General features: G+C 37.6%; 2 protein-coding genes across 3 annotated transcripts; one reads left to right on the forward strand and one right to left on the reverse strand.

Moving 5' to 3' along the window:
• Positions 1-5,477: 5,477 nt before the first annotated feature.
• On the reverse strand, positions 5,478-15,998 carry LOC137296769 (UBX domain-containing protein 6-like). Of its 2 annotated transcripts, none has more exons than XM_067828615.1 (4): positions 15,682-15,998; positions 12,255-12,363; positions 10,000-10,253; positions 5,478-9,479 (listed from the first exon to the last, which is right to left on the reverse strand). In XM_067828615.1, exons 3-4 carry the CDS (start codon positions 10,214-10,216, stop codon positions 8,368-8,370), a joined length of 1,329 nt encoding a protein of 442 aa, XP_067684716.1. In that variant the 5' UTR covers positions 10,217-10,253; positions 12,255-12,363; positions 15,682-15,998; the 3' UTR covers positions 5,478-8,367. The 2 variants fall into 2 exon arrangements, with proteins under 2 accessions (XP_067684716.1, XP_067684717.1); XM_067828616.1 differs by having other exon boundaries at positions 15,779-15,964.
• Positions 15,999-16,206: 208 nt separating this feature from the next.
• LOC137296849 (acid phosphatase type 7-like) lies at positions 16,207-19,411 on the forward strand. Its single transcript, XM_067828717.1, has one exon. The coding sequence runs from the start codon at positions 16,479-16,481 to the stop codon at positions 18,126-18,128; it is 1,650 nt and encodes a 549-aa protein (XP_067684818.1). The 5' UTR covers positions 16,207-16,478; the 3' UTR covers positions 18,129-19,411.
• The last annotated feature ends 3,063 nt before the right edge of the window (positions 19,412-22,474 follow it).

The raw sequence follows: 22,474 nt of genomic DNA on the forward strand, positions 1-22,474 counted from the left end.
ATTTATTATATATTCACGTATTGTGAAATGTGAAATTAGTCACGATATGGCTGATTAGAGTTTAAGTCACTCACTCACTTCAACAGGCTCTCTTCATTATGTCTATAATTGATTCTGCGATCACTGAAATTGCTGATAAAGTTAGGACTGAGCAAAGTTTTTGCTCCAATGAAAAACTCGAAATTGAATCTTTAGTTCCAACGTTTTGTAATGTTTTTTTTCTTTAGTTATAATACACATTCAAATCATGCAAGATTAAGGCCAGATAAAATTGTTCATCTTTTGTGCAGCTTAATGATGAAACCTCTGTCATGCTGACAATAACTTATTCTCATCTATTTTTGGAATCTTTTGTTTAGTTTCAACATTCAGATTTTGGGTTGTAAATCATTAGTGGACTAGCAACTTTCAGGCATAGCTAGCCCGACTGACTAGCAAAGTTCTTGTTTTTGAATAAGGCATTGATTATTTTTTATGTGAAATATTTTTAATTTCCTTTTTCAAACGTAAGTCTGCAAATAACCGAGTCTGGATCTGCCAATCCAGTGACTGACAGCATGGGAACCGATGACGTGTCAACCATGTCAGCGAGCCTGACCACCCGATCCCGTTAGTAGCCTCCAACAAGCTGAGTTGCCTTTTATGGCAAGCATGGGTTGCTGAAGGCCTACTCTACCCCGGGACCTTCAAGGGTCGTGACCCCTTACAACAAGCATGGATTACTGTATACCGATTCGATCCTGTATCTTTACAAGTTAAAATCAGGTGAGCCATAAATTATGACGAATACATTTAATGGATCGACTTCTTTATAGAAAAACATGTATTCCTCTTCATCATACCAGCCTCTGTCACTGAAAAAAGGATCCAGAAATAAACAAAGTTGAACCATTATTTATATACATAACAAAAGAGATAGATGAATTCCAGAATTTAATTTTCAATTCCTGATAGTACATGTATCTGTGGAAGAGGATAACTTGACAGTCTGAGATAATCAGATTTGGAAGTCAAACATGAAACCTCTGAACTCTGGATGTCTACAATCTGTAACACAAAACAACAAAATCTCATACTGCATAACAAAGTGTTCTTCTCAGTGTGTCCAGTGCTTGGGACCGATGAAAACTTGAAAAAGTCAGATGAATCTTAGTTGATGTGCATTCATAATAAAAATACCAAATAGTCTGAATAGTAAACACAAGACCTACAATAGTTTTCACCTACAGTCCACCCTCAAAATGTTTCTAACAAAAGTTCACCCTCCAATAGTTAGACTGTCCTACAACAGATAGCCATGTTTGTGTCAAAATCGTTGATCCTATGAAGAAAAACATCCTTACAGACAAGAGACACTATGAGCAACACTTTCTATTGGAGGATGTATAATTTGTAATGCCTATCACTACATAGAAACAAGCTCTCACAGCTCCTTAACAAAATACGAAGTCCAGTATCTATGCACATGTATACTGGATGGGACATTAGTCCCGCATGAAATGATGATTATTTTTGCCCAAAGCCATTAATAATAACAATAATAATAATAATAATAATAATAATAATAATAATAATAATAATAACAATGACTTTTCGAAAACCAACCCATCATTACATTCTGACAAGACAGTTACCTAATACATCTGTTCAAACATTCTATTAAGCAGTCAAACATTGTATTTGTCCAAAGGAACAAACACATCTTACAGCCGTTAAGAGTCAAAGTCATGAGTGAGCGAGTATGGTTTTACAACACTGTTAATAATATTCCTGTAATATCTTTGGCGAGGGATACCAGAAATGGGCTTCACATATTGTACCCATGTGGGGAATGAAACCCAGGCGTTCATGACAAGGGACGCTTTAACCACTAGGCTATGTAACCGCCTCATGAAGGTCTAGATTCCACTTAGTGCAGTAATGTACAATTTAGCATTAAAACAATTTCCTCTTTCGGCTGCAGGTACCACTTTGTAAAATATAAGTCTCCTCAACATAAGTCACATTAATTATAGCTGCATTTATGAAACTTGGTAAATTTATAATTTCAATTTTGGAATATTTATTGAAATTTGCTGATAATTTGGGAGCCCTGACATCCATCCAGTTCTAGAACATTCCCGGCATTTGATGCTTCACTGAAATACATGATTCTCCTCAAGATGACAATCAATGTGGATTACATGCAAAACTAACTCAATTTTACCTGGACAAAGTTCAAGTAAATATCCCTTGACAAACATGGTAGATGACAGCTATAACAAACATCCTATGGCAAATGCACTAATGAACCAAAATTGCACTCCAATTAACATACATTCTGGAATCTGCAAAACGTCTTTGTGGAAGAGTTGTCTCCCTTAACATGATCACATCCGTTTGTGTTACATTCAGGCTTTGGTTCGGATCATGACAGGTGAAAAAAGAAATTCCAATCAAAGTACTATTCCTTCTAAATACTCAAAAGGATTTTACTTTTGGGAATTCAAAATGTGAATATGGGTCAAAAAGACAACCTAAAATATATTTTCTTGTGAGTGTACATTTTCAGTCAATAAAAGTATGAGGATTTTATTTTTTGAGCACAGAAAATTACTTTCTAATTTTTTTCTTATTCTTGAAGGTGGATCCGTAACAGAAATAAAATTGGTCTGGCCTAAAGGTACATTCAAATAGCTCATATCTTAACTTCGGGCACGTTAACGTAGGCAAGCAATACTACAATGAATGAAAAGGGCGCTGGCATATATTTTCAAGATATTTTCAATAAATCCAATCAGTTAATCTTCACCTCCTCTGAAATTTAGCATGGACAAGATTTTTAGTAACTGTTAACTGAAAGCCTCACAAATCAATCTTGCAAATATAAATTTAGTTTGTCATAACTACAAAGCAAGCAGGTTGTATAATTCTAGTTTTCCTTCATTTGAATGGTTCTGACAATATTCAAAATATGTTTGTAGAAATTTAACATATTTGTTGCAATACTGCAGATCCCATGTTCCTGAAATTCATTAAATTAAATGTTATCATATCTTGGCTTGTTACATGGCACAAGTAGGGCACAAGTAGGGACGGCACAAATTTTTTACTCCAGTACCCAATCCCCAAATATTCAACGTTAGCATGATACCCATTATGTTTATTCCTGACATCAAATTTGTAAGAAATAACAATCAATACATTCTTCACTTCAGAGGCAAAATTTTCACATTTTTCAATATCTTTACCATGTATTACATCCGAAACTGGCGAGTGGAAATTATGTTGTAATCTTTAAAAAAACCATCTTAATCATGAAAGAATAACATATTACATTGTTTAATCTATTAGTCACATGATCATAATGGGTCCAGGTACTGAGACAGGTACCAGGGTACAACTCAGTACCCTCCCGTCCCATAGAAGTGACATACACCAGTACATAAGTAGATGCTGATAATATTCTCCACACAACTCATGGCAAACAATCTTGCTGCAAGTTCCTGAAAATATACATCGACATCAGGATTGTCGTTTTAGTGGAAAGTGAAACATCTGTGTTTACTTCTGGTATATTATACATAGAACTCGTGGTAGTGTGTGGTCCTGCGTATACAGCCTAGGTCACAAATCAGCTGAAGTTAAGCAATGCTGAGCACAGAGAGTCCTTGGATGGGTGACAGCTTGTTTGGCAGCTTGAGTCCTGAATGTTACTTAGACTTCAGTCCTGCCCCATAACAAAGCACATGTGACAAAAATGTTCTCACTCTAGGCAAGTGAGTTTGTTCATGAACTGTCTCTGTTCACACAGCAGAAAATGGGTACCAGGTGGGATAGGTCATATGACAGTAACCTTCTCGGTTCACAGGCAGCTTGGGTTATCTGGGATAATAATATATGAGTGCTCTGAGCATGCACAAGAGTGTTGATACAGGTGCTTTATAAACCAGCCATTATTTTATCATCAACTCATACATTTCCTGGCACTCTAACACTGACACAGGACTCAAAACAGAACGAACTTGGATACAAAATATCATTTGCAAGACAATCAAGTCCTGCCACACATTCCACATCGACCGTTCTCCTGCTACAGATGCTGAGCATACAGACATGACTAAAGGATAATAGTAACTATCCATGTAAAGGAATGATCATACCATCTCAGCTGAGCTTCCATCACAATACAAACATGAAATGTGAAATCAATAAATTAAGAATAATCATGAATAAAGTGATACTTGTTATCTTGAAATTCCTGAGCCAGTACAAAAAGCAAAAACACATATTAAGTCAATACAAGGTAATAATGTATAGCAATTAAGGCTGGCTAGAATTACTAATAATCAGAAACATCACAATGTTATGAAAATTGCATAAATAATTATCAATTTAAAAATTATTATTTATAGTACATTAACTTTCCTGACAGCGAAAAAAGTTATAAATATTTCACACAATATACAAATTTAGAACTTTATTAATGGCCTGCTTTTAAAATACGTTCAGGGTGTGGTTTTGTTAATAACCTACGCAAAACCATGTCACCTTTCACCAGTGATATGAAACAGGTTTATTTCTTTTAGATACTGTGGAATTTATGCTGAAAGTTACAATTTTGAAATTTACTGATCAATATTTTGGTAACAATTATCAATCTCAAAAATCTACATAGCCCATTGTAGAAAAAAAAAATAACTAAAAATACAGTCAGTGCCAAATATAGATTATTGGCCATGTGCTTCATCCATATCAAATATGGGAAATGCAAAGAGTATTGCATGAACCAACTTTAGAATATGTACTTTTCTCTGAACATCACAGAACATATGGTATTAAGATATGGAAAAACACAAAGAAACAAATATATCAAATAAATACATTCTTGAAATAACTGACCTGAAGACAGAGATCATTAACTAAAGCAATGTAAAATAACATCTATTTTTCAAATAACTGAAATGTCTGGCAGCCATGTTGTTGTCAGAAATGCTCACATATGAATAAATCTTATAATACAGGCAATAACAGACAACATTTTTCAGTATCATGCATCGCTTAATTAAGTATTAATGTACAGAGTTTATAATTCCTAGGTAACCTCATTTGCATATTCATCAGATCCTAATTCTTGCATCAGGCTGGACTACTGCATCAATAACAATACAGTGAGTGAATGAGTGAGTGAGTTTAGTCCTACTCTGCCATTAACTACATTCCATAATAAACTGGACAAAAATAGTTAGGGATATTTGTAAATTTTGAAATTATCAATAATGATGTATTTATTCAGTGACATACTGATAAAATGTCAGTCACAAAAATACCAATATCCCAAACTTATTTTGTCTACTATATTATGGGCGAGAACATCAGAAATGGGCTTCACACATGGGCTGTACCCATTGTGGGGAATTGAACCTGGGTCTTCAGTGTGACAAACACTACTAACAGCCTTTTGACCACTCTACAAGACAGGAAGAGAGTCAATACTATTTTCTTTGAGGGAATGTTCTAACAAAACAATGATGGGAACACTAGAAATGGGCTTCAAACACTGGATCTAAGTTTGGAATCAAACCCAGGCTGGAGAACACTTTAACCACTAAGCTACCACCCCATGCCTGTCCACTACACCATATATATGGTTACCATGGTTACAGTACATAACAATGAATCAGGTCCCAATTGAAGTGCAAGTTAACAAAGTTTTTCTGAAAAATAAACCCAAATTGAACCATTCACCATTCAGTAATGATTTTATAAATATACAAAAACAAATTTACACAATACAATCAGAGTATTCATATGCACAAGCACATCAAGACTGGGTATGCACGCAATATATGTGGCCTATATTTTCCCTTCCCAATCAACACTTCTATGGTGCAGGAAGACTGACTTGTAAGCGTGAAAGGTGGGTAATAACACAATACCATGGAACCACCGCCACTACCATCCGTAATCAAAAATTGTTTACTAAACAATTCCTTCACCTTAAAATCAAACAGAAGAAAACAATCATTTGCATGCACCCATTCGTAACATTGACTCCCCAAACTCATGGCATGAATTTAAAACTCAGGGAATGACCAAATGGGAACATTTGATAAAAGGTGTAGTGATGTTTCAGAATTAACATAAGTGCATGGGGAATATTGATCGTAATTACATTTGTTAAAAAATTATATGGTAGCTTCATTGGGAGCTGACAGTAAGTTTTACGAGAGAAATGCATTATTTATTTTTTGAGAAGTGCAGTGTGAAATAGTGCTTTAAATATTTTGGCAGAATATACAAAACAGCACACTTGCATTCTTCCTACACATGGGTTCACTAACTAAGATCTGCACACAGGTAAACACACTGGAAAATATGGCAGGTTCTGGCTATCTGGTACAATATCAGGTCTGTGTTTGAGGATTTATACTTAGGCTGCTTCCTCTAAAATTCAGACTGTATACAGGACCAAGGTTGAATACGTATAATCAGTGTAATGGGGAGGGAATGGCCAAGATGATACTGGTCATGGTGACTAATTTGGTGGTACACAGTAACATTGTCCACATCCCACTTGTCACTTATCTTGGCACAGCATTTCATCAACATATTGTTTGGGACTTTTCATAATTTAAGGCTACAGGGGTCATGATGATTTTAAGGTGGAGTCACCCACTTTGTTCGGGGGAGGTAAGGCAAGTCAATTTTGTACACATGAACTAGATGGTGTCATTGACTTTTCACATGACATGCGAGTGGAGTGGGTGTCGACTTTGTACATAAATTTGGGGTGGGAATGTGTGTTTGGGGTGTACATAACCACGTACATGCTTCTCAATAAAAGTCATCATCATCACCATCATGTCAAGCCATAAAATATGAAGAGCCCTGAATCAAGAGTTGAGCATAGAGCTAAATACAAATTGTGACTGTCTACAAGTGATTTGAAATGCTACACAAGCCTCCTTACAGAATGGATTATCTAGGATTAGGCATGGACAGGTCCCAATAAGTCAAATACAAAGATATTACATAACTTTCTAGGAGATGGAAAAAAACAGTAAATCTTATTGGCAAAGAATCAAAAACATTTTGAAACTTGAAGGTCTCAAACAGTGAGATCAAATGAGAGAGCACCAAATCAAATACATTCTAATATTACTGTCTCAGTCGAAGGAAAACAATCTGAAGTTCACTACAAACATGTTACATGTCCTGGATAAATCTTATCACTACTGTATCTAAATTACCCAGCAACATTAAAACCTCACAACAAACTTAACACGTAACAATGTAACGCTCAAACCATATAGCTGCATGCATAACCTGGGCACCTCATGGTACAATGGATTGTCCATCATCATCATCATCATCATCATCATCATCATCATCATCATCATGAGTTGTTTCATAGGCATCATCCCACATTTTCCACAAATGATATAACCTGATCTATTGAAATTTGTCATGATTTCTCTTATCTCTGGTACTATGAATAACAAAATGTCAAAGCTGTAATGGACCTCATCTTGCTTCATCCATACACGACACAAACTTTATTTTCCTATAAGCATGTACGAAATCATACTTCTCAGACCATGAGGATGAAGATGACGAACCTAACATTACAACTTGGATGAACATAATGAATCTTGGATTCCAACCCAGGACCATAGATTTCTGCTATACCAAAGGGACACAACTCTGCAAACCACTTACACAGGGATTCACCAAGTATACTACACAAAGTTTCCTGAGCTTACATATTGGAAAAACAATCTTCTTTTTTGTAAAAATGGGATTTTGTTACTGTTATATGCTCATGGAAACAAATAAGGGAACACTGAAAATACAATAAATTGTTTTGGGGTTTTTTTTCCAGAATTTCACTCCCTGTGCAATACAAAGCTTGTGGAGAAACCTGGGAAGAAACACTAGTGTTTTCACGTGCCGACTGATTCATTTCCATGAGAATATTTCTCTAATCATGCTATTTCAGATAACAATGTTCTATATTAAGAACATTATTGGCTCAAAAACTAAACCTCATTCATCATTATAAGTTGTCAGTTAAATACTGTCATTAAATTTTTAAATGTCATGACATTAGTTAAACTTGATCAAAACAAACTGAGGTATGGTTACATCCAATTTGGAGTTTTAATGGATATTTGCTGCATACTTGAACCCAATGTTGGCTGGCTTCTGAGAAGGTGTAGATCAATCCTTGCCACAGCACTGCGCCCACTTTTCCTCTCAGCAGAACTAAGCCTGACTTTCTAACTAGAATCACATCACAACCTAAGTCAGATAAAGATTAGGATAGCGTTATCCACAGAGTATCAGTTTTTCAAGGTAACCAGCATGCACAAGACTCAATCAACCTCACAACGACTGTATCAAAGCAAGGACATCAGATTTCAAATAGTTCCCCTCCTGTGATTTACCCTTTTGGGCAGCGATCTCCGCCATGACAGTCGGGTCCCATGAAAAGTTCACCACAGCTGCTGGTGCCAATCCTGCCTCAGCTATTGTCAAAGTATCATCGGTTAGCTTGTGCCCAGTTGATGTAATAAGCTGGAAGGGCATCCAGTCGTCATCCAGGTTCTCACGAATGAACTCACGAACTGCTTGCAATTTCTCAACAGTCCTGAACGTTCCTTGCAACAGAATTCCATTTGGGAATCGAATTCTAAGTAAAGCATAACGGTATCGTCGAAGCTCACGCTGTTCGTCCCTCTCTCGCATCGCTTTGGTTCGAAGCATGCCCAGCTTCTCAACAGCCTCGGTCTGTCGCTGTTGCTCTTTTTTCAACTCCTCCGGCGTAATGTTGTAAAACTCATCAGGAATAACAAACTGGGATGCAGAACCTGAAGCATGAAATACTCTCAAAGAATGGTCAAGCTGAGGCCGTAATGGTTCTGCGGCTAACAAAACTTCTTTCAGATTTTTCAGCCTTTCTTCCTCTTTGGTATCCTCAATGGACATGACATAGAACTGTTCTTCATGGTCTTCAAATGGAAGTGTTACAACATTGAACCTCGCTGACTGAAGGAACTCGTGAGTTCCCTCCAAACTGGCCACCCTCTCCTGGAATGTTTTATTGTTGACCCGGATCTTGCTGTACTTCTCCTCCCCTGGGTGAGCTATGATGTTGTCAATGTACTTCAGAAGGGTATCAATCCCCACCTTCACCTTGTCCTTATTCTTGTTGAGAGTGTGGATCATAAGGGCTGAGGTCATTTCAGGCTCTTCTGCTAGGCTTCCCAGGAGGTACTCATGGATATATGCCTCCATCTCCATCTTGGGCAGGACAACAGGGCCGATCTCTGGACATTTGAAGAGGACCTCGGAGAGAACTGGGGCAGAGTCCTTGACCACAGTGGTGGGTTCTGCTCTATACGCTGCTCCTGCGGCCTCAGCTTCCGCAAGGGCTTTCTTCTCAGCCTCCATCTGCCTCTTCATCCTGACTCGAGCCAGCTGGAAACTCTGATCATCTGAAACAATGTCATTTTAACGCTAGACGCTGCACCTCAAACAGACATTTTTGCATCAATATGTCAAAATCAAGATTGTGATTATTTTTCATATATTTAACAGATGTACTTCACAACACAACATATTGTTTGCAATATAGTCTTTTTAATTGTTATAAACCCCTACAAACATCACCATATGTATGATAATATTTAACTGTGTGTGTAATTAAATGCTGAAAACATCATATGCAGGTTGCAGGTCTCAGACATTTTACACTTTCCTGAATCCCAAGATTATGACCATGCTCATAAACACAATGGGAGAAAACACATTTTGAACCAACAATCAGAGATTTCTAATGTTCCAAAGGGGCACAACTCTTGCAGCACCTTAAACAACTATGTTATCAATGCCTATCACTCACTTAGAAAAGCAAAATGTGTTCCTGTATCTGCAAAGACCTGCATTTCAGAACAAAAAATTAATCCCTAAACTCAACAAAAAGCTTCAAGTGTGGATGGCTGATATCAAACCAACCTTTAGCAGTCTTTTCTGTCTCGTATCTGGCAAGAGCCGCTTCACCTGCCCTTTTCGCGTCTGCTGTGGACTGAGGTCGGTTTGAGCTGGAGGCGAACATCTGCCCAGTTGGTCGTGGGGCGGGCTGTCTTTCCTCGGTCAGCCTGTGACCTTCTCCTGCCTTCTTAAACTTCACATCTAACTTCTTCTTCTGGAAGAATCTTTTGATGGCTGCCATTGTCAGTCTTTGGTTCCACCAGCCGGTAAATGTGGAACTGTAAAATAGCAAAAGTAAGGGATACTGAGAAATGTTCTAACATTGTAAGAAAACATTAGTAATAGTTGTGTAATAGTTGCAAGATAATAACTGGCAACAAATTAACAATTAAGGCTGGCTGCCAAATATCTTGAAGGACAAAGATATGATGGGAATCTCAAAAAGTTTATGGTTTCTACAAGGCTGCACGACACATAAGAATAATCAGAAATGTGGAAGATTTCCAATTGTCTGACCCTGACTCATACTGGAGTAACCTCAATGATGTTTGCAGCAATTCTAGTTTCCCTTTAGGCTTGATAAGTAAAGCCTTGCTTTGAATTAATTGATCCTGCAACCCTGACATTAAGCCGAGATGCCCTGAATGGCGAGCTTGAATATGACAGGATCAAGCCTATCTGTCACTGGGTGTAAAAACCTTTTTAGTCTTGTCACAACCCACAGTGTACAGTACACAACCCTGTGCATTTAAACGAACCCACGAATCTGTTGATGAAGGACCGGATGGTGGCCACATGAACACCTTGTTGCAGGCACAGAAACGCACAGTAAACTTGGACAAAGTGCTGTGACTATGTGTCCCAGTCAGTAGAGCTGTAAATGAGTACCTCATAAGCAAAGCCACACTAACTCGGTGTGCTTAATGGCTGCAAGAGCTGTATGATAATCAGGGAGTTGAGTTTGATAATACGACGTGCCATTCAAATTGACATCCAGTGAGCGAGGGAAAACAAAGCGCGATTGAGCAGATGAGCTGAATATTGGTAATATTCAAATATAAATATAATGACAAATAATGAATATTTTTGTGAACATTTCAGAAAAAAAATAGAACTGTGGGAACCTGCTTCCTAGACTGTTAATCATAAACTGCAAAAAGATTTATTGGTTGGTTGGCGTGTTTAATGCCACACTCAGCAATATTCTAGCTACGTGGTCGTGGCCTGTAAATAATGAAGTCTGGACAAGACTATCCTGTGATCAACAGAGATGAGCATCGATCTGTGCAATTGGAATTCAATGACATATCAACCCAGACTGACAATATTACAGCAATATTACAGCACGGTCATCAGAATGGGCTTCAAACATTATACCCATGTGAAGAATCGAACCTGGGTCCTCAGCATGATAAGCAAATGCTTTAACCACTGAGCTACTCCACTGCCCTCTTTTACTGACAGAAAAATTGGGCGTTAACAGACCTTAACCAAAAACGTCAAAATAAGAATTGCACCTCAGGAATGACTGCATGTTTGTAGCTCTACTTCTTGTGGGATTACAAACTATATAGTATGCATTTGTCCTTATGTGTAAAACTGCAATGTAAACAACTTCGCAGGAAGTATCCTATATTGTGATTGTGATATTAATCAATGACTGTTTTGTTTGCCCCCAAATATGATTGTTTTCAGTTATCGGAGATGCAAGTTTTAGGGCTGCAATGATTAAACCCTCAATTCAATCATTTTCGATTCAGTTCTTCATATATAAATAAGATTCAATTTAACTTTCGGACTCTGCTTCAAATAGTGATGCAGTCAACTTAATGATGCCTGTTAACAAAAATTCTCATAGGATAATCTATCTGGCATCAACAATTCACGTTTCGCCTAATGCCAGCACTTGAAACTACTTCAGCTGGAGTCAAGTTTATGTCTGGAAATAATCTAAACAGGTGTTCAGATAATGAATTTAAATAGTGATAATGGTTATCAAAACTCAAAACAAAGGTGTCAGATTCAATTTTCGATGAATGAAACGAATCGCATGTTGCAATCCTAATGAGTTTTACAATCGATTATTGACTGAGTACTCAGCTCCAATCATTGATCAGCAGAATGTGACTGACAACAGCACTAATTACCGGACATATTTTGTGGAAGGCTTTACATAAACATTTTTACACAAGATATTTACCATCAGCACTATCCATGTCATATACTTGGTATCAACATATACCATATATATAATTATAACACATATAATAATCCCCTACTTTTTTAAAGAGTACAGGCCAGATCCAGACTCTTTTTGTCACTCTCTTTTCATGTGGCCGTTTTCTGTGTCCCTGCGTTCTCTTTCTCTTGGAATGGACTGGCTGCGACCTGAAATAACCAAAATATGGGAGTCAAAACAATGACAGAAATAGACACTTGGTATGACCATGATTACATCATTTAAGGAGTGAATGAGTAAGGTTAGTTATACGCCGCACTCAGCATTATTTCAGCTATATGGTGGTGGTCTGTAAATCATCGAGTTTGGACCAGACAATTCAGTGATCAACAGCATAAGCATTGATTTGCGCAATTGGGAACCGATGACATGTGGCAACTAAGTCAGCGAGCATGACAACCCGATCCCGTTAGTCACCCCTTACAAGAAGCATGGTCGCCTGTTGTGGGAAGCATGGGTTCCTGAAGACCTTTTCCACCCCAGTTCTTCACAAGTCTGTCTTTTAAAGAAAACAATTACTTGCAATAGTTTAAATTTTTTGCAGTCTGCTATACACCTGTCCCAAATATAATTTTCAAACCATGAATGGGAAAATGCATGAATCTTCATTTGGTTCAAAATAGTCACAAATAGAGCTTACAGTCTTTGTGTTAAGTATTTGAGAATACTCATGCAACCCTGGCTGCTTGCATAATTTTCAGTAAAATCTAGCATTACTATATTAGTTCTTAAATTAGACCAAACAGAAGTTTACTAGACCCTGGCTTTGGTCTAGCAGTTTAAGTTACTGACTGAGCACACTGCTGCTACCTAAAAAAGGAAGTTATATGCACTTCCAGTACACTAGGTCACTAGATCAAAAACCTTCATGAGCTTTAGAAATGGGTGTTTTTACTTGAATTTGGGTGTCATTCATCAAAGTGAGAAATGCAAAATGGAATACAGTGGAAGCTGTCAAAACCAGCATCTGTCCATTCTGGTAAGCTGTCAACACCAACATAACATCTGAGTTTTTTGGGTCAGAATAAACACCAGCAACATGATCAAAACATATAAAAAAATCTATTTCACTTAATAATGAATAACACAAGAACTCTTGATTTGTTATTGCATTTGTTACCAGATATTCTCACTTGTTAATGAATATTCGTCTCATAGTGTATTTCTTCAGTCTAAGTAAACTTAGTCTCACTACTGGCCTTCAACAACCCATGCTTGCCATAAAAGGCGATCATTGTAACAGGCTACTAATGGGACTGGGTGGTCAGGCTCGCGGACTTGGTTGGCTTGTCATAGGTTCCCAATTGCACAGATCGATGCTCATGCTGTTGACCACTGGATTGTCTGGTCCAGACACAATTATTTAGAGACTGCTGCCATATAGCTGAGTGTGGCGTAAAACTAAACTCATTCACTCACTCACTAGTCTCAGTATTATTCATCATACTGCAATACTGAATCTAACAAACCCTAGTAGAAGGTTGTGTCAGCTAAACTGTGAGTGACCTATGGCTTTCCAATTAAATACGAGACAACCAAACAGATTAAATCAATCAGACAGCAGCTTCTGATTAGGCTTCGGCAGGAGTAACGAAACTGCCCTGTCATCGACACTGATCTCTCAACAAATGAAAATTCTCACAATACACATATATCTGACCTGCAGTATATATGCCTAGGGCTAATATACCATTAGCTAATATTTTCAGCGACTGCTTGCTCATTGTTTTGGGGTACTCCAAATCTTTCGGGTGCAAACTTTTTCGAGATAAAACCTCAAAAGGTATGTGCGAATGTCAACTTTCATGATATGATAAACTGTACTCTGATTGGTCAGTTGAAAAGGTTAGCTGACACAACCTTCTACTTAGATCTGAGTATTTGGAAATTGGCCAACACATGATGTTTATCTCCTAATTCAGAACATTCTAAGCACAGGACATTAGAAATAGCCATAGGTGATAACTCTGTTGATATGTACATTGGTGAGTTAATGTGTAACTCTACAGCTACTGACATGAGTGGAGTTCAACTAATTCTAACAATGAGAAACCTTGTGAGTAATCAGTACTAGAACTCTGTTTGCTGAACAAGTCACCTTGTTTATTAGTTCAACAGTGATCTACATGTTGATGGCCTTAGTAACTTCTGCTGAAGGGGTCAGTGTTGGCAATGGTACTACAGATGTGTACCCTATTCCAAAATCAGAAGGCAGGAATGTACCCTAAGATGAGTTCATCCTGCATTGTGCTGTTTTCTTGCCTGAAGTAAATGAGTTTTGTTTACACTGCTTCCAACAATGTTCCAGCAATATCACAGCTGGGGGCATGAGAAATGGGCTTCATATATTGTAGCACCTGGTTGGGAGTCAAACTTAGGTCTTCAGTGTGACAAGCAACTTCTTAACCAATCAGCCACTCAACTGCCCCTTTCTTTAATGGAAAGGCCGTAATGTTGTATTATTTGCATTTGATTGTGTTACCTAGGAAGCAAGCATTCATTGGTTTCACATAAATTTGGTTCTGTGTGCATGTTGAGGGCATGTAAAAATATCCACTGATGTATTTCAGATCTGCTTCCAACCTCTACTGATAGTGTAAACACACTCTAAAGAAAACAATAATCAAAACAAATACTAAGTTTTTTGTCAAATGAAAAAGATCTGAATTCACTTATGAAACAAAGACTGGTATTAGTTAAATAAATAGATTAATTTGTGTGAGCAAGCTTTTCTACAAACGCTTCTCGCCACCACTGTCCTTCCTGCACATACCCCTCCCGCAACTAAACAACACAAGATTTTATGCAGTTGCAACCAAAATAGGAAATCAATTATTGAAAAGCATAGGAAAACAGATGTGTTTACTCAGCTATGAACACTAAAATAATCTTCACAACAGTTTTTATTTAAAGTGTATTTACACAATCGGTAAAGCATACGACCAAACCAGAAATACACCAGTGGATATTTTTCAGTGAGTAGAAAATTAGTGTGATACCAACAAATACTATGTAACAAATATTCCATGATGCACAATTGCACTCACAATCAGTGGAGCCTTAACTACATAAACCACACTTCGGTTTGGAGTTAGAATCGTCTCTAAGCTACGTTTCTCTAATCTGACTTTGTATAAGGAATATTTACGTATACAGAGACGTACCTGGGATACACATTGGTAGTATATGTGCCGACAACGATCCCCTTCAGCGTAACTAGTACTACTAGACTATTTTTCAACATAACAAAAAAAACTTATTGTAGACTGGTTTCACTTAGTTCAGCTAGCTAAATGTCATGTTCCAGGTTTTCACCTAGTTCAGCTAGCTAAACGTCGTGTTCCTGCCAAGGACGGTCGGTGTGTGCCTTGGCAGGAACACGACGTTTAGCTAGCTGAAATAGTATTCACCTCGACTGTGTGACATGGATTTTAATGAGTTACACGTTTGGTTAAAGTGCATTATACCTTGTGCTGTTATAATACTATGCACGTCACTTGAGTAAATGCTCCAAGCTGATCGTATTAGACACAGGTTCAACAACAACCACACAACAAGGATCACCAGAATTTGAAGCGCGATCGTATTTTCGTTGTCCAAGATGAGTTCCCTGAATGACGTCACATAGGAACTTGGAATGAACGATTCCCCAAAACTAAGAAACCCGTCCGTGAGTTTACTGACTACGCCTTCCGATTCGGACATAACAAATAAGGCTAAATATGTTTAGCTTCTCTCAGTTTTCCGAATTGTCAGTCATTTCCTGTTCGCGAATCTTAACCCCGAAGTGAATCTTGAACTTTACTCCTTTTAAAATATACAAATATGCGTTGTAATTGATTTAAGTCGAAACATACCTTCGAAGAAATATCACTGACAAATAAAACACTGAAAAATGGTATTTTTGCATAATTTGGGTGTTCATTCACTGCGTTACTTCAATATGGCAGCCTCCATAGTGAAAACATCAATGGCGATTTTTGAGAGAAATTTGTTAGCAGTTGTACTCCGGTCCATAACGTAGAGCTTCTGTGCAAGAAAATACTAAAAGACTAGGTTACAAACATCGATGTGGCAAAATGTATACGGTGAGGGTGGAATCACAAGTGAACAAAACGAATCGGCAAATCAAACTATCACGTGTTGTTTGTCACCTTGTCTGAAGCTTCCAACATACATTGTTGAGGTCGGATGCAAAAGCGAACGTTGCTTTTATATTATCCAATGATCAAAGTGATTCTCATCACCAATCTTTAATTTGATCATGCATGTCAATCAAGTTCTCCACAGTGGATGCAGAAACATGTTTTCATCATTTTTAAGTTTCTCATTATCATGGGTACTTCTTTTGAAGATTGTGGAAGTAAATTCTGTCGAGACTAAACTCCACCCGTTGTTACACAATCACAGACATGGAAATGGTATTAAACAGAGTCTGATAGAAATGGTTAGACCTGAACAAATACATATATCATTTGGTGAGAAAATAAATGACATGGTTATTATCTGGGCCTCAAAGAAAAAGATTGATGAGCCTTACATCGAATATGGTAGAGATGCAAATCTGAGAAAAGCAACTGCTGAGGCTACTCAGTTTGAGGAAGCGAATAAGGAAGGAACAAAGTATTGGCACCGTGCATATTTATCTGATTTGAAAGATGGTGAACAGTACTTTTACAGAGTCAACTCTGGAAGAGGTGCTGGAGGTGTCAGTGAACAACTCTCTTTTACCGTACCGTCTCTCAAGAGGAATTCAATTCATTCTGTGATGATTCTTGCAGACATGGGAATATCCTCAAAAACATTGGATTTCTTAGTTCAAGAGGCTTTGAATGGTGGTTATGAAGCTGTGATACATATTGGAGATATAGCTAACGATCTGCATCGAGGAGGAGGTATGGTTGGAGATAAATACCTTAAACGGATTCAGAAAATGGCTGCCCAGGTTCCTTACATGACTTGTCCAGGAGACCAGGAGGAGTTCCAGCATTATGTCCACTACAGGTACCGGTTCTCCATGCCAGGGTCTTCATGGCCAATGTCTTACGAGAAACTCTGGTACAGCTATAACCTGGGAAGTGCTCACTTTATTGTTATTAACACTGAAGTCCTTTGTGCTGAGAACCATGAGCTAAAAGAGGCCCAGCTATCCTGGCTTAAAAATGACCTTTCAATCAACAATAAGGAGCAAAGACCCAAACATCCATGGTTTATCATGTTTGGTCACAAGCCAATGTATGCATCATGTAACAAAGAGGAGGAGGAATGTTTAAAAGAACAGCCAGCTCTTCGGAAAGAACTAGATGATATTCTTTTTCGCTATGGGGTAGATCTGTACATAGCTGGTCATCAACACAACTATGAACGTACATGGCCAGTGTACAGAGAAAAACTTTTTGATGAATATCATTATAAAAACCCTAAAGGACCAATTCATCTGACCATTGGTTCCATGGGCGCAGAATATCATCAAGAAAAGTTTGTCAAACCTGGAGGAAAATGGTCATCTTTCCGATATCCTGGGATAGAAAAGGAACTATTTGCCAAGCTTGACATCATCAATGCGACTCATTTGTTTTGGGAGGTACTTTCTGCAAGCAACAATGAAAAAGTCGATAGGATATGGATTGTTCAAAACAGCCATGGAACATTTGGTGAACCAGGGGAAGGGGTGTTCCAGCGCATCAAAGAACTTAGAAATATTCCCATGCAGCCTCCCATCCCTCCTGAAGATCACAGCCGTTACATGGCGAAGCTGACAAGGAAAAAGCTACGTTCCAGGAAGACCAGGCAATATGGAGTCCAGTTTTCTGTGATTATTACATGCGCTGTGGCTGTGATCATTGGATTAATGTCATGGAGGATGAGGAAGAACATATGGATGTTGTTCAGAATAGGCACAGGTGGGAAGTGAGAGACACGGATTCCATTTGTGACAGTGTATCACTATAATGGCCTTGTGAAGAATTGTCTTGATCAAATGGCAGCCATTCTTCACATACATTCTCCTGCTCCTCCTCTTCTTAATCATCATCATCATCATCATCATCATCATCATCATCAAACAGGTGGGAAGTGAGAGGTAGGAATTTCTACATTCTGTTGAAAATGGCCTTGGATTTTTCTAGTACTGCATTTTGGTACTAGGACAGAGAACCATCAGAGTTACACAGACATGCCGTCAAGGACATACCATCAACAATAGTGCCCAGCTGAGTTACCAATTCAAAGGTGTCGCTTTGAAACATTTTAACAAACGTGGATTCATGTCATCATCATCATCATCATCATCATCATCATCATCATCATCATCAAACAGGGGCGGTGGGGTATCCTAGTGGTTAAAGCGTTTGCTCGTCACGCCGAAGATCCGTGTTCGATTCCCCACATGGGTACAATGTGTGAAGCCCATTTTCTGGTGTCCCCTGCCGTGATATTGCTGAAATATTGCTAAAAGCGGCATAAAACTAAACTCACTCACTCACCCATCATTAAACATGAGTACTTTCAACATGACCGGTTGATTGCATCTGTGTAAGACTTAACTCTGTGTTCATGTTATGAGGCTAATCTCATCTGGTTCATCTCTACCATGACGAAGACTGTTCATATTGATCATCCTATGCCAGATTTTGTCAAATGCAAATTGATTTTGCAATCAGTTTTTTAAAGGTAATGGCAGTATGGCTTTGCTTTCTGCATACTGCACTCTTGCCATGGTTACACCTTATAACAATATATAGGATGAAGGCAAATGTGAAAGTGTCTTTAACATGTTGTAGATAGTTAGCAAACTGAGAATCAAACTCAACATTTTCTGAGCCGTTTTTGTGATGTCAAACTGAGATAAATCTTGACAACATCTGCAAGAGATTGGTCAACACTTGTTGTTACTGATGCGACCAAACAAAGGTGTTTTCCTCTGTCAACCCGTCCAAAGATAGAGATTTCATGTGTAGTATTTCAGTAAACACATGGTTTCAGATGAATGTAACAACTGGTTTATTTTTTTTGTATCCGCAACAGGTGTACACCAGTTCCCCCAAACTCCAAAAAACAATATCATGAAGATGGAGTCACAATTTTGTTTTTTGATCTGACATTGTTAAGATCAATAATCATGTTAACGAGTGTTCACATGATATATGTCAAATGTAGCAATGGTGACAAAATCTATCATAACTCCAGACTAAGAAATAGAAACAATTCAGTTTTACACTTTTACACATATGTATGTAGTACAATTCATATGTATGAGAATTACTCAGATAGCTCTGAGCATGATATCAACATGCCACATTAATAGTATATTTTCAGATATGTATGTTTTTATGTTTTTATGTTTACGGACAAGATATATAAGAGAATATGGTTGTGAAGAGTGAACTATTTTGTTTTACAATTTTATTGATGCCCTCCTGGTATTTGACAGGTAGAATCTGCCACCTTGGTCCTGGCTGATGATGTCCTACTCAGGGGATTCAGTGCATTGATCTGGATCAATGATTCATCACTTACAAAACTTGGAGACATGAAAGTGAATCTCAAAATTATGGCATTAGAGCTTTGTGTTGTAGATAAATACACCCTCTGTATGTCAGACACAACCTTTTACTGATATGAGGCAGTGGAGCCAAGAATCATAAGTTTTAGTCATCAAAGAAATGGTATTGTACATCAACAAAAAGTTATTTAATTACAACTGTTTGCTTGTGGGAATAGCACATGAAAGATCTACGAAACAAATCTGTAACTTGGTTTATGCTTTCTTCCAGACAAGATTTATGAAGTGTGTAACAAACTAGTGAAATATTAGGAAGGTCATAGATGTAGAGGATCATCAGTGCCCAGAGAATCAAATGATAACCTGAACACAAAATTATCTGGTGCCACAGGTCATGTTGTAGTCTCATTTTATGTGTCAAAAGTATCGTCATTTATTTTTGTCATAGTAAGAGACATTCACTATAGATTACCATAGATAAGCCAACTCCATTGTTAAGCCAACCCCCCTACTTGACCCTTATGATCAGTGTCAAAATGGTATGTTTCGCTGACCCCTTGTGATGGATTGCAGCCAACTCACACCACACCACATCTAGCAATTACAGTAGTGGATGTAAAATAGCTTATACATGGTAATAATGGTACCTTCTTGCATGTTTAAATATGTTGAGGGGATATGTAATTATGTGTATTCAATAGTTTCAGTGTAGCAATCCGGCCTGAATTGCAAAGACAGGTATACTGTTGTGATGTTGTCAGGTAAGGTGTCATGAGAAGACATGGTAGACAGTTCAGTCATCTTGTTTTCTCAATACATAGGACTCTGCTGATTCATTGTAGATTTATGAAATCATATTTTAAATGTTATTAAACATTGAAATCGAATGCTTGTGTCTCAAAATATGAACCAGACTTGACATGCTTGAGTGTCTGATTTCAGCTCAAACATGTGTCACAGCTCTTATTTTCTCTCTTTTTTCTGAGCTTCATCTTTGTCAAATGAGCTTGAGATGCTGTTTTGTTTCTGTGACTTGTCAGCAATGCTTTTTACTGATGTTATTGATCCCCCCAGGTTGACCTTGACCTTGAGACTGAGTTGACCTAAGTTGGCAAGGCTTGACTCAGTTCAGCTAAACTGCATGAGTCCCACCAGACAGTGACTTTCTGGTTGTGCTACTCTTCACTGTATCATTGTTACTTTGCAAATAGCTTTTATTAACCATAGGAAAAATTCACAACCATGTTTGTTTCATTTTCCTGAGGCATGTAGATTCTAGCATTGTTCATTGTAAAAGTCTATGCCATCAACCTCTGTCAAACCGTTATCTTGCCAGTTTTGTGATACATTTAATCTGTGGTTGACAATATATCAAACAGTCATCACTTGATAACTGTTTTTAGTTAGGGCTGTTACAATTCACAGATGGATCAAAGTGTGCCTTAATCAAAAAAATAATAGACTTACTTCTGTGTCTATTAATGTTTATAATTCTATGATACTGCTGAACCATTTTTGAGAGAGGCTTTTCATCACCAAGAAAATGTTTTTATTACCAGCTTCATATGTGTTAAACGCAAAGATCAGCCACTTTCTTTCATGGTGTTTGACCACTGTGATTCCATTAAAATGGTAAGCCTTGAAATCAGATCAGATAAAATGTTAAGATGGTTGTTAATGTGCATGCAAAAAGACAATTCAGACTATAATTTTATGTTATCTTATTCATGGAAAAGGCTCACTACGATTGGTTATAAGGAACACAGACCTGGTAACCATGGTAGCGCATTTTAGAGAGAATCCGTCTCCTTATGAGCTTGCAATTAAATCTGACTTATAGCAAATGCTAAACTCATTTTTATATTTGTATATATGCTGTATCATTCATATGCTTTTTACACATTCCACTTACGTGTAGATGTTGTAATACGTTTCCCATTTAGTTCTGAAGTCTATCGTTACTGATCAGCTGATTAGTGTATTTAACAGTTTGTATTTTGGTGTTCATCTGATCTTTACTTACTTGTCAATAATAAATAATGAAAGAAAAAGTATCACTGTTTCCACAGTTGCAGCAACAACTTTCATGTTATTCATCAAATAAGATAGATAAAAGTCAGTTCTCTTCAACATTTTCACTTTGGAATTTGTAGGAGTGTATTGTCACACTTACAGCAAGTAATCACAAAAGGTATCACAAATGTTTTAGATAGTTCTGTCCCTTTGGCTTTGTCAGGATCCCTAGTTCAGATTCACCATGATTATTTTCTTTAGCTATCAGAACTGCACCTGTCCTGAAGAGGTTCACCAGAGAAATAAATGCTTTTTGTTCCTTTATATTGTGATAAGGGTATGAAATATGCCAAAACCCCAAGCAGACATCAGGGCTGGTAGGCACAAAATGTTGTCAGCCCTGTTTGGATTTAACCAGACCAGACACCAAGATATTACGAAATTAATTAAATGTATGGAACATGTGATTTTTTACCTGACCAACAGATTGGCAAGCTGTAAATTTAGACTATCTGTTAGAAATCAAAACTTTCTCAGGTGGTCGGACAGGCCATATTTCATACGCTGCTGTGATGTAATTGAAACATAATCCAAACTCACAATTCCAACCTCGCTTGCTTAAGAAAATCTTGGAGTTGCGATAGACACAGTTTATTTTGGTTTACTTTCATTATTATTTTGTTTTCTTTTTTTGTCTGAAAAATGGATATGAATGATTCATTTATTTTTTCAGTTGATCTTAC

The sequence above is a fragment of the Haliotis asinina genome, chromosome 9 (genome assembly GCF_037392515.1).
Source record: "Haliotis asinina isolate JCU_RB_2024 chromosome 9, JCU_Hal_asi_v2, whole genome shotgun sequence".
NCBI classification, from domain to species: Eukaryota; Metazoa; Mollusca; class Gastropoda; order Lepetellida; family Haliotidae; genus Haliotis; species Haliotis asinina.

What these genes read in the sequence shown, in the direction of transcription:
- LOC137296849 (XM_067828717.1), top strand. Translation starts at nt 16,479, where the DNA reads ATGCATGTCAATCAAGTTCTCCACAGTGGATGCAGAAACATGTTTTCA.
- LOC137296769 (XM_067828615.1), bottom strand. Translation starts at nt 10,216, where the DNA reads ATGGCAGCCATCAAAAGATTCTTCCAGAAGAAGAAGTTAGATGTGAAG. An exon ending in GACAGAAAAGACTGCTAAAG is followed by an intron (nt 9,480 to 9,999) that starts GTTGGTTTGATA and finishes ACATTGTTTCAG; the next exon opens with ATGATCAGAGTTTCCAGCTG.